The sequence below is a fragment of the Orcinus orca genome, chromosome 2 (assembly GCF_937001465.1).
Source record: "Orcinus orca chromosome 2, mOrcOrc1.1, whole genome shotgun sequence".
Lineage (NCBI taxonomy): Eukaryota > Metazoa > Chordata > Mammalia > Artiodactyla > Delphinidae > Orcinus > Orcinus orca.
This window is the reverse complement of record NC_064560.1, coordinates 124843331-124858349: the sequence shown is the minus strand read 5'-3', so window position 1 is coordinate 124858349 and position 15019 is coordinate 124843331. Positions and strand designations below refer to the sequence as shown.

Below are 15019 nucleotides of genomic sequence, written 5' to 3'. Positions count from 1 at the left end.
ACCCTCTAACAGGCCTCCTCACAAACCTCTTTTCAGCTTATTCCCTCTTGTTCTGTCCTCATTAGAGGTTAAAAAATAGCTAATTACCATTTCATGTTTAATAATCCTACTGAGATTGGTTTCCACCCGCCATAGTAGGGACAGAGACCTGTGTTTGGAACTAACCGTCCTGCCTGCAGCCCAGGGGGTTTCTGCCACAGGATGAATTGGGGACATATAAGTCCCTTCTGTCCAGCTGCTTTTCAAGGAAGAAGAAAAGGCCCCCCCCTAAAGAAGGTGCTGTGTCTAGGCACAATTATGGAAATTAGTTAGATTTAGAAAATAGATACCTATCCCAGAAATCTGACAGGTTAAAAAGAAGGGCTTTTCCATCTATGGACTTTTAAAGAGAAACAGATACTGGTAGGATATCCAGAGAAGCCCTCCGAACACCACATCCAGGCTTCTGATGCGGGAGGAATAAAGTAATCATGGGGGACCCTCAGTGCCAGGGCTTATCAGACGGCCTAGATGAGGCTGGAAAGTCACCTGGACCCATCAAATCCGAGGCCGCCCTCACCTCCTTTCTTCTTTTCAGCATCTTACCACGTCTAGAGCAAAGACGTGATACAAAGGGGCACACTGAAAGCATTTTCCAACAACAAAATCTTTATTTTTTTTTTTTCCCCATACAACTTCCAAAGGTACTTCCCCCAACCTCTCACCAAGGGGACCAACTCTAGCCTAGCCCTTTCCCACGCTTGCCACTTTCGCAGAACAACAAAACAACTTAGGGCTGAGAACAACAGTTGGTGTGCCCCCAGGGTGAGATCTACTCTGGGCCCCCCAGCTGCAGGGACTGGCAGGTGGGACAGGATGGGCCCGCTGCCCCCTACTGGGTACGACATCGTTTCTTCCTCCTGCCTGTGAGGAAACCATCACGCCTTCTTTTACGAGGCTGTGCGGCCCGAACCACTCCCAGAGGCAGGGGTTTCTTCCCAGGTGACCCAAGTTCAGCTCCCTGGAAGGGCCTCTTTTCAGCAGGGGCTGGGCCTCCAACTAGAGCTCGCTTCCCAGACTTGGCAACAGGATACGGAGGCTGGCTGAGGCCTCTTGCCTCAGCAACGAGGGAGTGGGATGCTCTCTGGGCCCCCCGACCCCCTGAGGAGAACAGGCCTGAGGCAGGGCGAAAACTGAGGGGAGGCCCCCTTGATGAGAGGCTAAGCTTAGAGGCCAAGAGGTGGGCAAAGTTGGAGAATTCCTCGTCCTCCTCGTCCCCCCACTCCTCGCCTTTGGCCCCATCTGCTGAGCTGCATGTTTCTTTGACAGGAGAGGCTTCTCTCAGAACTAATCTAGGGGAAGTGCTTCTAAGGCCCTGGTGGGGAGCCGTTGATCTGGGCGTCCCATGTGCGTAAGACTCTGGATCCCCTGGTAAGGGAGCAAGGTCTTTAGGCTCAGATAAATCAGTATCCTCCCTGCCTTCTCCTTGGGGGTCATAAGAATTAAAACTTAGTGGGCAGGTATCCTTACTGACCCCTAGCTGGAGGCCACCAGCATCCCTAACATCTAGTATGTTGACCTGATCTGTGGCTTCCACCAGGGGAGAAGTGGAATTGCCTCCGCTCCCTGCCTCTGGGCTGGCCTCAGGGAAGGAGGAGGTATCCTGGGTCCCCAGGATAAGGATGTTGCCTTGATTTGCAGGCAGGAGGGTTTCTTCAGAAGCCCCCAGTGTAGAGGCACCAATTCTGCTTTCTAGCAACGGGGGGCAACCTTCAACCCACAGATGCTTGGGATCCCATAGAGTCTCAGGGCTCTGCTCTCTATTTTCTTTAAGGCTTGAGGCCGGGCTGTTGGCCCTCAGAGGTCCTGACGAGCTGCAGTAGTTTCTCTTTTCTAGGGCAGCTGTGGCATCTGTGCCTCCACAGCTAACTATGCTGCTTCCCACATCCCCAGGTGCTGTGTTTTCTCCGGGACCCAGAGAAATGTTGCTTCTGGAGCCCAATGCCTGGCTGCCCTGCTGGTGCTCAGTGACACATTCCCAATCATGGAAGTTCTCTAGGACCTCCTCGATCTGTAAGGGCATCTCCAAGCCTACGGCATCCATCTCACTGCTGAGCCAAACTCCCAGACTGAGGGAGGCCCCGTCCCCGCCCCTATCCCCACCTGCTCTAGGGGAAGGGTTCTGGTCGTAACTCTGAACCGTGGGAGGACCTCTGTCATCTCCCCACATGGCCCCTGAAGAGCCTTCCTGGGGCAGTGCTAATGGCTCCGTCTCCTGGGGAGCCACTCCAAGACCCCCTATCTGTCGTTCAGTCTGCAGCCCCAGGGCCTGCTTTTCTGACCCCTGTCCTTGCAGAGGAGCCAGCTCTGCAAGTCCAGCATCCAAACTGAGAACTATCTCGAACTGGGGGCCTTCCTGCCAGCAAAGGGGCAGAGCCTCGGAAATCCTATCACCCACCAGGGAGCACCCGGGGGATTCAGCGCCTCCCAGGTGGCCATCCTGAAGTGGGGCTATCTGGTTTGTAACCTTCCCAGACCCTCTTCTCTCTATACGCAAGGGCCCTTGCGTTCCCTGTGGAGCTGCAAGTTCTAGCTGCAGGTCCCAGCCACTGGGGGATGGCAGAGTGTTCCCATCCCTGCACATCCCCCTCAGGCCATCTAAGTCCTGCTCCTGCCCAGCAGGCACTTCTCTTGCCCGCTTTCCCAGAGAAGCAGACTTTCCAGCCACCCAAAGCCCAGGTGAGGGCCGAGGCCACCCAGCCCCATCTTCATCCTCATCAGAAACAGAAGGACGCGAGTCCAATAGAGCTCCACTGCAGCTTGGAGGTGCCTCTGCGTCCTCCTCCTCTTCCAAGGGCAGGAGTCGCTCCTGGACCAGCTAGAAGGAGAATGGACAGATATTGTTCTATATGTGGTTGTGAGAAGGGGTGGCAGGCGGGGTGTTGAGTAGATGATACTTGGGCAGGGCAGGGAACGCAAGCAAGTAACGGCCTCAAAGCCAGATAACCACAGCTCTTCTTTTCCACCTTCTGGGGTCTTATTCCCATGCTTTGAGCCCTTACGCTTCCCGTTTCCACGGTCCCTTGCCTACTTGTTCTGCACCCAAAGCTGACTGCTGAAGCTGTTTGTCTCTAGGAGCGATACCATCCAAGACAGTGTAGGGTTAGGTAAAGCCACGGGAGCCTCTCATTCTGATATTCTCTACCTCCCAGGTTTACCTGGACAAGACCGAGTCCTTCTTCTTGTTCCAGCTCCTCAGTTAAGGCCAAGGGATCCCTCTGTTGTTCTGGGGACAGCAGATCTGCCAAAAATTGAGGGTGAATGACGGCCTCCACCTGCGGAAATGGAAGGAAAAGTGATGGGAGTTCTTGACAGGAGATAACGGGAGCCAAGAGGCTCTAGAGAAGCAGCCATGCACCTCCCTACTCACCACCCTCTCCCTGGGCTTTTAGAAAACACCAGCTTCATGCATCCACGTGTGTGCACCGATGCACACATATTCCTCAGCACGGAAGACAGTCGAGTCGCCCACTGCCTCGGGCAGAACCCTAGATTTTTTATTCCCTGGAGTTCCCACCCCAGGATCTGCTAGAAACCAGACACCCAGGGCCAGCCCACCTTGGAGACAAAGGCCTCCTGAGAACACAGCTCGTTGATGTAACTCAGGAGATCCGCATCTGGATACATCCCTTCCTCCTGCCGCTGCTGCTCCTCCTCTTCCTGTTTTCCATCCGACTCCTCGGTGGCCAGGTGGCTCGCCAGCAGCCCTTCCATGATGTCGGTGTACTCCTTCACCGCCTCTGGTGGGATCTCCTTGGGTGCCTCAGGAGCCGGAGGCCTCTGGGTCTTGCGCTGCCGCCGGCGGGGCCCCCGCGCCTTGGAGGCCGCCTTCTTGGGAATGTACACTGAGGGGTGAAGCAGGAAGGAGAAATGGGAAGCGGCACCAAGGCCTTGGCTTCTGCCTCTCACCAGCATTTGTAACGGCAACCCGGGCACGTTGAGACGGTTCCAGACTGGAGCAGGCAGACCTGACACACGGTACCAGCCAGGGGAGGATATTTAGGAGCTGGAGGGTCTGAGAGAGAATCTGGATGAGGAATCTCAGAACCCCTGAAACTCCAAAGAGCCCCCTGATCCAGCCCCCATTTCTTGGGTGGATGAGGTATCATGTGCCTCAATTACAGTCTCTGAGAGAGAGTAGTTGGTTTACTTAGCCAAGATCAATACCTAGCTTAGGACAAAGGGAACCTGAGAACTCAGTCTCCTATGTATGTCCTGTTTGGAACATCAAATGCCCCTGCCTGGAGGGAAACTGGTAGAAGCACAGGCAATGCCTCCCCTGATCTGTGACTGGTTTCTGCACACCTCCCTTTGAGCTTCTGGCCCACGGTTCCTGTTGGAATTGGGCGGCCTTACCTGCCTGCTGGCAAACCTCGGGGGCTGGGGTCCCTGGAGGATCAAGCTTCAGAGGGGCTTCAGGAGGCACGCCCTGGGACCCATTCATTAGCTGTGTGTTCTGAACCTGCATCTTCTCCACGGCCTCAAACTCCATGAACCTGCAGAGGGTGCCGAAGGCCCAGGCAGTGCTGAGAAGACCAAGATCCATTCGAAACCCAGACACAAGACCCCAGGGTATCTACTCACAGAGGGCCGAATAACAGTTCTGGGGAAAACTCACAAGGTCTCCACATAGCCCCCCTACCTGCAATCGTCACTTAGGAAGCTTGTTAAGAAAACAATCTAGAGCTTGTAAGCTTCACAGGACAGAGCCATGCATGGCTTTTTCATACGCTATCTCACCCAGCATCGGTGAGGGTATACAGCAGCGATTAATACAGGTTTGTTGAATTCAGTCAGGCCTATGCCACAACCTGGCAAGATCCCACACGTGGGCCACTCCTCAAGGCCTCCTCTGCCCCTGCCTACAACCATAAAGGATGCCTGAAATCCCAAAGCAGGGCCTGGCTTGCAATTTAAGGCAGGTTCCCACCAGGAAGCAGCGCTGAGATCCAGGAGTCCTGAGGCTGGGACTGGGGTCCTGGAAGGGTAAATCTAGGAGGTATGGGTCCAGATTTGGGGGAGAAAGTGATAGTTAAGCTTGGAGGGAAGGGTTCATTTTCCTGAGTTACTTTTTTAACCGAGGAGATTATCATGGAGAAATGGGGGATATGAACCAGAAGACCACTCTGGGCATCCAGGACCTTGCCCTGACAAACCTCTTCAAGAACCAGCCCCTCCCTAAGATGACGGGCTAAACGCTTTCCAGAGGAGTGGTGGCCCCAAGGTCTGCATCAGTAGTCACTTGCTACCTGGTCAGCGAGACAGGAAAGAACCTGCCTAGTAGGGCTTACCTCCTCATTGCTAGGTTCCCTTCAGCGTGGACTTTTGACACCAACCGGGCTCCAATCCCATCCTAAGAGCTTCAATATCAAGGCCCCTATACAACTCAAGGTCTGGAGAAGGGAGAGCTTCCAAGAGGAGATAGGATAGAAAAGCCCAAGAGTCAAGATGGTGGAAGAAGCAGTGAGGATCCAGGAGACCCTATGCTAGTCTACACCTCTCCTCCAGCATCCCTTATAGTAACCATCCACAGCCCAGACCCAAGCCTCTCTTACCTGCTCCCGCCCCTCAGCCACGCAGCCCCCCTGGGGAGGATGAGGGTTGGTGGGACTCACTTTTCTGCCATCTCATAAAAGATCATCCGGTTAAAGTTGCTGGTATGTTCCCACTCCTGCACAGCCCTTGGCAGTCCCTCCTCCATGGTCATAGTGGGCTTCCGCCGGGCCGGGGAACGAAGCACTGGGCTAAAACCCCCATTGGGTCAGTCACGGTGTACAAGTGTACCCCCCCTCCCACCTGCCCTCACACCCACCTCAGTGCACACCCCCGGCCCCTCATCAGATCAAACATGCCCCACAGTCCCTGTCACATCCCACTGCTGATTAGATCCCAGACCCCCAACCTCACATCCATCCATTCACCACACTGGCCTTTCTTCCCACTGAAATTTACAAACCTCGCACAAAATCAGACTGTTTGTCTCCCCACCCTTTAAAATCAACTACCCTGAATTCTCACAGTGCTGTCCTCAACAAAACATGAGGAAGAAAGCGCTCATGTTACTCAATTAATGGGATTCATTGTAAAGTAGGCTGAACCCTGCCCAATGGCTCTTACATTTTTAAAAAGGCACTCCCTAACCCAAATGAATCTAATTAAAGGCTGTGTGGTGTTTTTATGTGTTGGTTTTTAAGTGTTTTTTTGCCTCTGGGATACCCGTCACAGGCAAATATCAATACTCTTTGAGCTCTTTATGATGCATTTTTGCCTTTCTGACTTCCCATGAGTCCTCAATCATTATTGTGTAGAATCACCTGGGGAAGCTTGTTATAACCATGGATGCCAGCGCCCCAGAATCCCAGTTCTGAGCGTCTTACCAGCCTCCCGGGTGACTGTGGCAGAGGGTCTGGACTGCACTTTGGGGGAGACCCTGCCCAGAGCCCCTGAACGTGGAGAACAGAAATAGGCCAGGAGTTAGAAATTCAGCCTGCCAGCCTCCAAGAGAGAACCCAGAGCTGTCTGCAGAAAGCGGGAAGTCGGTACGGTGATCTACACCAAGGACTTTGGGGGAGCCTTTCGATTTATTCACTCCAGAGTCAGGATGGAAGGGGGGATTCCTTTAGGGGTTCAGCCACTGGAGGAACAACAGGTCCAGTTGTTTTTTTTTTTAAGTCCAGTAAGATGTGGCATGCGTTATATGGTGGTTTACACAAAATGCTGAGAGAACAGTGCAGTTGAGAGAGACGGAGGGTCTTGGTGGGAAGAAAATTCCCCAGATGGTCAATGACTTTGCTTTATAAACATAACAGCCTATGACTCTGGGCTCCCAGGCCAAGCATCCGCTCACACAGACATTTTGGCCCTTTGTGAGTTCTTCTCCTCTTCTAGATTGCCTTTTAATGATAACAATAGCAGCTACCACTTAATGAAGCATTCTCTGTGCCAGGCGCTCTGCTGAGCATTTCACATACATTAACTCATTTCATCTTTTCAGCAGCGCTCTGAGGTGGGTATAATCATCCCCTTTCTAGATGAGCAAACTGAGGGCAAAGATAGTAAATGCCAGGGCCCAGGATGACAAATCTAGTGAGTGGTGGGGCCTTGGTCCTCGACCACTAAGCAAGCTCTACCATCTCCCTATTTCAACTTGAATTCTCCTGAATAAAACAGGGGGCAGTGTGGGGAATTCTCTGGCGGTCCAGTGGTTAGGACTCGGTGCTTTCACTGCCATGGGCCCGGGTTTGATCCCTGGTTGAGAAAATAAGATCCCGCAAGCCGCGAAGTGTGGCCAAAACAACAAAAACAAAAAAACGTGGGGCGGTAGAGAGGGTGGCACACAAGCTCCTCAGCCAGGCCGCGCACCATCCTCCCCTCCCAGCGCTCCTCATCCTGGCCGGTTTGGACAGCTCAACTCCACGCCAAAAGGTAGTAAAATAGAACGGGAGGGCCCTGGCACTCGGTTTCAGAGACCCAAGTTCCAATCACTGCTCTGAGCTTCAGTCTTCTCATCCATAAATGAGGATGACCATAAAAATGCCTGCCTGAACTCACAGGGTTGTGAAGATCACTTGAGAGGAGACACCTGAAAGCTCGTTATCATCTGGCACGTGGGTAAAGAGGCTTGTTATCGTTGTGGCCGTCGTCGTTATTATTTTCATTATCATAGCATCTCCAGCACCCTCATCACCTGCCCTCAAGTATTCCTAAATAGCCTAATCTCTTTTGTCCATCCCCAAATCCTCCTTATTTAAAAGCCTCTAGAATAATGAATCTCAGGTCTCTCCACTTACATAAGAAAGCAGGAAAGGGCCTCTGCATCAGGACTTTGGGATGAGTGCCTCCTTGCCAACGCTCTGTAGCGCTGCCAGCATTGGAAATTCTCATAAACACCCTTGGAGGTATAAGAGAGGTCATCCAGTGAGGGCTTGGATCGGGTAGCCGCAGGACCTCCTTCCCCAGTTGCCCCATGCGGCCCTGGCGAAGCCTTTTCCGGGGGCACGATGGGGGCCAGTTGGGCAGCTGGTAATGGAGCCTGAGTAGGAAGGCCTGGGAGGCCCTCCTGGCTCACCCCAACTGCCTTCGGGGGCAGAAGGGTCTTCACATTAGAGGCTGTCAGGAATCCGGGGGCAGGACTCTCAGGGCCCCCAGAGGGAGCGCCTGAGGCAGTCCAGTTGAGGGCGGCCTGAGTAAGGAAAAAGTTCTGAGTTTGGGAGGGCTCAGCTGGCCCTCCTTCTGTCTTGACTTTGACAGTGACCTTGCCAGCTCCAGCTCCACTGGGGCCAGGGCCCCCATCCCCTGTCACCAACAACGGGCTGGGGAAAGCTGAGAGCACCAGAGGGTTGCCTGGAGAGAGTGCTGAAGGCATGGGGTGCTGCGAGGGCGGCCCCCAGGGTGGTTGGTCTGATGGGCCAGGACCAGGCTGGGGGAAGGGAAGTGCAGTGAAAGGAGACAGGGCAGCGCCAGGTTTCATGGTCATGTCGTGTCCTGGCAATGGAGACGCTGCAGAGACAAAGAAAACGAGGGGCTGGAGTAGGAGAAGAGGAGACCAGAAGCTAGGTCATCTGAGTTCCACTCTAGTCCCTGAAGAATCAGAGCCCTGATTTTCAACAGGTGAGGGAGGGGGGACATGTATAGTTTGCAAATGTCCCCCAAGTATTTCTGATGTCCCTTACTCCCTGCTGAGAATTAGTGCGCTAGGGAAGCAAGCTGCAAGGACCCTCAGGCCCACGAGTTCATACCCCATAACACATGTCACCCAGCATACGGGTACATTCCAAACACCCTCACACCACCTGGATTCTGCTCTCAGCTGCTCTGTGGTCCCTGCCACCAGACGCAGAAGCACTGTTCCCAGGAAGGGGGTGCGTGTGCATTAGATGTTTTGTTCCCAGGAATTTTGTTACATAACAGCCAGGAATGACTAGAGATAAGAGCCAGGAAATGGGTAAGGGGAAGGCGGTGTGGGGAGGAGGTTTCCAGAGCTTTAAGGAGATGCGGGACCTATTAAAACGTTATCTGTGATCCTTCTGCTTGGAACACCTAATATCAGAAATTTAGGGTCCACTTTTGAACAAGGCACTGACAATGAAGTCTGAAACACAGTTCAGGGGCTATGTGGACTCTAGTCAAAGACACCAGGGATAAATACATAAAACGTGTACTTAATTAATCAGGATGTGTGTCTCCTAGGACTTTATTTTTTTTATGTTTTTTTTTATTTTTTAAGATGTTGGGGGTAGGAGTTTATTAATTAATTAATTTATTTATTTTGGCTGTGTTGGGTCTTCGTTTCTGTGCCAGGGCTTTCTCTAGTTGTGGCAAGCGGGGGCCACTCTTCATCGCGGTGCGCGGGCCTCTCACTATCGCGGCCTCTCTTGTTGCGGAGCACAGGCTCCTGAAGCGCAGGCTCAGTAGTTGTGGCTCATGGGCCTAGCCGCTCCACGGCATGTGGGATCCTCCCAGACCAGGGCTCGAACCCGTGTACCGTGCATTAGCAGGCAGATTCTCAACCACTGCGCCACCAGGGAAGCCCAGGACTTTTAATAATAGTAGCAGAAGATCATCTGCCTAATTTCATGCTACTCTCCTCCCCCTCTTATAAAGAATATTCCACTGGCAAACTAACAACCTTCAGCTTCCGCTGCTTCCTGATCATGAAGGAGACATGGAATACGAGCAAACCCTTCACCTCAACCACAGAGCAGAGGGCCAGGAATACTCCCCGAAGTATGGAACACAGTGAAATGGGTCTGAAGGCCTGAGTTCCACAAAAGGTAGAAAGACACAGCATCTCAGGGAAGCCCCAGTTCTCATCCCTGCTGGAGTGACCCACTTCCCCTGGCCCTGGGAAAGCAAGGAAAACTGCTCCCTGAACTAGAAGAGAAGCCCTCGCTGGGGCTGCAAGGAGCCAAGAGGCTCTGAGCAGAGGCACTTACAGCACCTTCTGGTCTAGCTTCCGAGAGGACATTTCTCTACAGACTTGGCAACAGATGACCCCACTGAACAGTTTTCTAGCAAAGGCTTCCACTCCCCCCCGCCCGATAAGAGCGAGAGCAGCCCCAGCTCAGTTCTCTCAGGGCAAAATTCTAGAGCAGCCTCCAATTGCCTAAAGAAGACACCAGAACTTGGGTCTTCCTTTTGAAACCCTCTGTGTCCCTCGTAACACACACCCCTGCCCGTGCCACACAAACACATGTTGAAGGAATCCCTCTTCCAGAGAAGTAAGTTGCTAACTACCATCCCTTCTCTCTACTCAGCACTTTCCTCTGAGGCACTTTGATCTGCCACCCAGGAGGCCCTCTTCCTTCCCCAACCCATAGTCTTAATGGCACGATCTCCTTCCCCAGCCTCCCCAAGTGTGATGCCTTTGACGGGGTCTAGTGTTCTCACATCCCTCGAGGTCAGCCCAGAGAGCTGGTCCCCACGTAAAGTGTCAAGTTTTGAATCTCCAAGGGGGGAGCAGGTGGCAGGGACCTTCCCCCCACCTGCAGACTCACCTCCATCTGAAGACATCCTCTCAGGTTTGGGCACTAACCGCGGCTGTCTGGAAGCCTCCAGAATGAGACAGTCAGGTACAGGACCCAGAGAGTAACCTGGCTCCAGTAGATACACAAGGATCCAAGGAAGGGAGGGTAAAGATCAGATCAAAACAGAACTAGAATCTAGGACTCAAGGCATTCTGCAGTGGGGGAGGGGAGGGGGAATATAGGGTGAGGTTAGGGAGATATTCCATGAAGGGCTCTGGTATGTAGGCAGTAACCAGGAATTCCCTCCAAACCAGAGTATGGCAACCCAATTGTTGTGTATCTCTTTAGGACAACTTGCAAATTCTTTCTCAGATTCCCAACCGCATAGTTTTACATCCCTGTTCCCTATACAATTCTTTACCAATATATCTAGTTTTGTGCCTTTCAATTACACCCAGTTCTGGTACCTGATTTCCTATTAATAGCAGGTTGTGGCGAACTCCTGACAATTCAATGTTGGCTGTACTTTCTAAACCAAATTCAGAGTACCTAGTCTGTATATTTAAGGATCAAGGGAACAGAATGCTTGAAATTAGGGTTGTCTCAGAAGATCAAGTGTGTTGAATTACTGTATGCATATCATTTCCTTGGAAAGCTGTCCTGCAGTTCCCAAATAAACCACTACCATCAGCTCTGCAGTCCATAGAAGGCTTAGCCTTACCCTTGGCTGAAAAGCCTCCCCCACTCTATCAAAAACTGCCATTCAGCCTAAAATTTCAAGACCAAAATGTCCTTCTTTTCATCTGTTAAATTATTTTTGTTGTTTCAAATTTTTTTTAAATAATTTTTTTCTTTCTTTTTTTTTTTTTTTTGCGTTACTTGGGCCTCTCACTGTTGTGGCCTCTCCCGTTGGGGAGCACAGGCTCACGGACGCGCAGGCTCAGCAGCCATGGCTCACGTGCCCAGCCGCTCCGCGGCATGTGGGATCTTCCCAGACCGGGACACGAACCCGTGTCCCTTGCATCGGCAGGCGGACTCTCAACCACTGCGCCACCAGGGAAGCCCAATAATTTTAATTTTTTAAACGGGTAATAATACATCAGCACGGTTAAAAAGTCAAACTATGCAAAATGGCATACACAGCAAGTCTCCCTCCACTCCTTTCCTCTGGAACCGAGTTCTTTATCCCAGAGGAAACCAAATTTCTTCTGAATCCTTGCAGAGGTATTTTATGCAACTACAAGTAAACAGAAGCTATACTCTTAAAAAAAAAAAAGCTTTCCGGTTTTTCTGTTAATAAAATTAATATATGTTACAATGTTTTTGCCGTTATAAATAGTACGGCAATGATCATCTTTCTAATGATATCTGGGTTCCAATTTTCATTTCTTTAAACTAGAGTCCTATAAGGAGAAATTGTACGTTCTTTTAAAAATTCGCAATACCTCTAGGAGATGCATCTTATTATGCTATTATTAGCTACTCACCACTATAAGAAAGAACGTTGAATTTGTGGTAGAGACCTGAGTTTGAATCCTGGGTCGACCACTAAAACATACTTCATGAGTTTCATAAAATAACTTCACGCTTTCTTCGTACAGAATATTGAATACCCATCATGCACTCTTTGCCGCCAATACTTTGAAATAGGGCGAGGGAACCGGATGTAAAAACGGGGAGGGAAGAAAACCTTCTTCTTTCTTCCCTGAGGTAAAAGGGGCTCTGGATCCTGGAGTCCTGGTTTCTCCAGGTGCTAGAAACCCATTGCCTCTGAAATGGGTGTGAATTTTGAGATAAAGACAGGATTCTATTCATTAATGTTCAAACTGTGTCCATCCCCACCCCCCTCCAATGCCTAGAAGTGTCTGGCACACAGTGGGCACACTCCACGTGTCTTAGAACGCCCGCCCGCAAGGTTGCGACTGGGTTGCAACGGGCCAAGTCCTGCGCTAGTGCGCCCCCATTCTGGCCTGCTGGAGAAAGGCATAAACTGGACTACATTTCCCGGCGCGCTTTGAGAGCGAGACTTCCCGGCTATCCCGGAAGGAAATTGACACGTGAGGCCTTCAGTTAAGAGGCGCTGCAGACTGAGAAGCCCACGCTTCTGTGTGGTCATGTTTCTCCAGTATTACCTCAACGAGCAAGGAGACCGGGTCTACACGCTGAAGGTGAGAGGAGGAAACAGGTTGTATATAGACATGGCGAGAAATGTCGTTGGGAGGAACGGTCAAGACGAGCCCGTCAGTTGCCGAGGTGGGTGGGGGGACCGGAAAGCCCAGAAGCCTGGCGTGGTAGAGGCAGGAGTGTGTGGCTTCTTGATCTGAGCAGTCGCGGCTCCTGTCTTCATGTTTACCCTTTTCGCGCGGCCTCCTCCCCATCCCAGCCTCCATTTCCCTCACGACGCCAGTGATTGGGTTTTCCCACGACTCCAGTACTGAGCTTATGTTCTGTCTTTCCTTCTCGAGCAGAAGCTTGACCCCATGGGACAGCAGACCTGCTCGGCCCACCCTGCTCGGTTCTCCCCAGACGACAAATACTCTCGACACCGAGTCACCATCAAGAAACGCTTCAAGGTGCTCATGACCCAGCAACCGCGCCCCGTCCTCTGAGGATCTCTTGAAATTTCACGTCTCTTCTGCCGCCTGCTAGCTCTCAGGAGACTTTCTGAAACCAAGCTCTTCCATTTGTGAGCCTTGAAGTCTTGCTACGACCCTTGCTCCTTGCATCCGGTCTCATCCTTGCCTTTGATCATGCTTGTGGTGAGGCCATCGTGGTAGCATCCCCTTTAAAGGGAAGATGTTTGAATCTTCCTTGCATACTTTGAATCACTGCCAGGTTATTAAAATGATTTGAAAGAGCTCTTATTTTGTGTGTTGTGGGAAGAAAGGAGTGGTTTAAAAACGAAAACGAGGGAGACGAGAGGGAAGAGTACCCCAGGGGTACAAAAGACCACTTGGAAGAGAAACTTTGGTGGCTTCTGTAGCAGGAGCAGTGCTGTGCTTTGAGTCTTAGAAGCGTGCTGGGGATGGGGGAGAGACCTTGAGAAAGACTCCTGTGCAGCTGTCAGCATCCACTGAAAAATACCCGTGTGCTCACTTAAGTAATTTTTTTGTCCGTTGAAATGACATCTGACTGAAAATGGAAGAGTTGCTTGAAAAATTACAGCAGCTATATTGTAGAGAAAAGGCATTGAATTGGAAGCCAGGAGACCAGATTCTCCCCTCTCTGTATACCTTTGAGAAAGTCAACCTGTTTAGTTCCATTTTTCTCATCATTTCTAATTGCTCTTCTAACTCTAATATTGATAGGGTTCAGTGGTGGAGCTTAATGTACCTACAGTGTTTGTCCAACCGTTGTGAATAGGAATGCCTTTATTTACCGCCCCTCTGGAAATATTCCCAGGCTTTTAGTTCTCTCTTCTTACATACACCTAACTTTATATTCTTTCTGGTAGCTAGCTGGTATGTGGAACTCCACATGGATTTTAATTTAGAAGATGAGGTATGAGAGATTCGAGCAGGGATTTTTGTTGTTTTTCAAGCTACTCTTGGGGGTTAGTTTTTTTTTTTTTTTTTTAAATCCTGGAAGATTTCTTAGGACTTGAGCTTCTATTATGGGGCAACCATAAATTTTTAATCCAATTACTTCATATTAGAGGGATGATGAGGCAAAATATCGTATATAGGCATTCAAGAAATGCTAGCTTCTTCCTTTCCTTATCAAGTTAATCAAGTCAGTATTTCCCAATCTTCTCATTCATGGCCTTTGACATTGAATTTGAATGTTTGCTTAGTGCCACTGATTTTAAAACTGCTTTGTGAAGTTTGCATTCCAATGATACAATCTTCTTTTTCTACAATATCAAAGATTCTAGACTCCAGAAGCAGATGTAACTTAAATCAGCACGAATTTGATTTATCAAGACTGGCCCTGGAAAGGAGTAAATATGTTTCTCATGGACTCTGATGTCTGACTGTCCCGGCAGAAAAGTTCAGGATAGTTGTTGACTGCTGAGAATAAAACATCTCTAGACTTGGGTCATAGTTAATAGAAGACATGATTTTCAATCAGTTACTTAAATTTATGAGAATGGTGAAATGAGATAATTATTTCCTGTCAAGCAATTTTTTATTTCTTAGCCTGTTCACTGAACAAGGTTCTTAGCATAGAATCTGAGGGATTTTAAAGAGTCGTCCTATCCTATTAGGGGTTAGTGATCGACGAAATGTTAGAAATTCTGCAAATGACTAGGAAAAGTATCTGCTATGGAAGTTTTTTTAAGAACTAAAGTCAGGGGAGTTCCCTGGCAGTCCAAGTGGTTAGGACTCTGAGCTTCCACTGTTGGGGGGTTCAGGTTCGATCCCTGGTCGGGGAGCTAGGATCTGGCATGGCCAAAATAAAAAAGAAAAGAACCAAAGTCAGTAAACGAATGCTATCATTTTTTTTAAATGTTGACTGTGATTCTGTCTTTATAAGTTACCTCCCCACCAAAAAAAGGATTAGCATTTTCCATG

The 15019-nt window shown here is 50.3% G+C and overlaps 2 protein-coding genes and 1 long non-coding RNA gene across 3 annotated transcripts in view; 1 reads left to right on the top strand and 2 right to left on the bottom strand.

The window, feature by feature from the left end:
- The window catches only part of LOC125963408 (uncharacterized), a 500580-nt gene that overhangs the window by 205341 nt on the left and 280220 nt on the right, over window positions 1-15019 (bottom strand). The gene's annotated exons all lie outside the window — the stretch shown is intronic.
- On the bottom strand, window positions 741-10566 carry NUTM1 (NUT midline carcinoma family member 1). The gene is made up of 7 exons (XM_004274052.4): window positions 10536-10566; window positions 7830-8538; window positions 5655-5783; window positions 4396-4535; window positions 3598-3884; window positions 3198-3314; window positions 741-2857 (listed from the first exon to the last, which is right to left on the bottom strand). Exons 1-7 carry the CDS (start codon window positions 10549-10551, stop codon window positions 872-874), a joined length of 3384 nt encoding a protein of 1127 aa, XP_004274100.2. The 5' UTR covers window positions 10552-10566; the 3' UTR covers window positions 741-871.
- On the top strand, window positions 12518-13364 carry NOP10 (NOP10 ribonucleoprotein). Its single transcript, XM_004274051.4, has 2 exons — window positions 12518-12673; window positions 12974-13364. Exons 1-2 carry the CDS (start codon window positions 12620-12622, stop codon window positions 13112-13114), a joined length of 195 nt encoding a protein of 64 aa, XP_004274099.1. The 5' UTR covers window positions 12518-12619; the 3' UTR covers window positions 13115-13364.

Excerpts from the sequence above, each read along its gene's own strand:
- NUTM1 (XM_004274052.4), bottom strand. Across the intron at positions 5,784-7,829 it reads GCCCTTTCCTGCTTTCTTAT|CCCAGTGCTTCGTTCCCCGG; the intron begins GTAAGTGGAGAG and ends TGGGGGTTTTAG. Across the intron at positions 3,885-4,395 it reads CGAGGTTTGCCAGCAGGCAG|TGTACATTCCCAAGAAGGCG; the intron begins GTAAGGCCGCCC and ends TTCACCCCTCAG.
- NOP10 (XM_004274051.4), top strand. The coding sequence starts at position 12,620 with ATGTTTCTCCAGTATTACCTCAACGAGCAAGGAGACCGGGTCTACACG. Across the intron at positions 12,674-12,973 it reads ACCGGGTCTACACGCTGAAG|AAGCTTGACCCCATGGGACA; the intron begins GTGAGAGGAGGA and ends CTTCTCGAGCAG.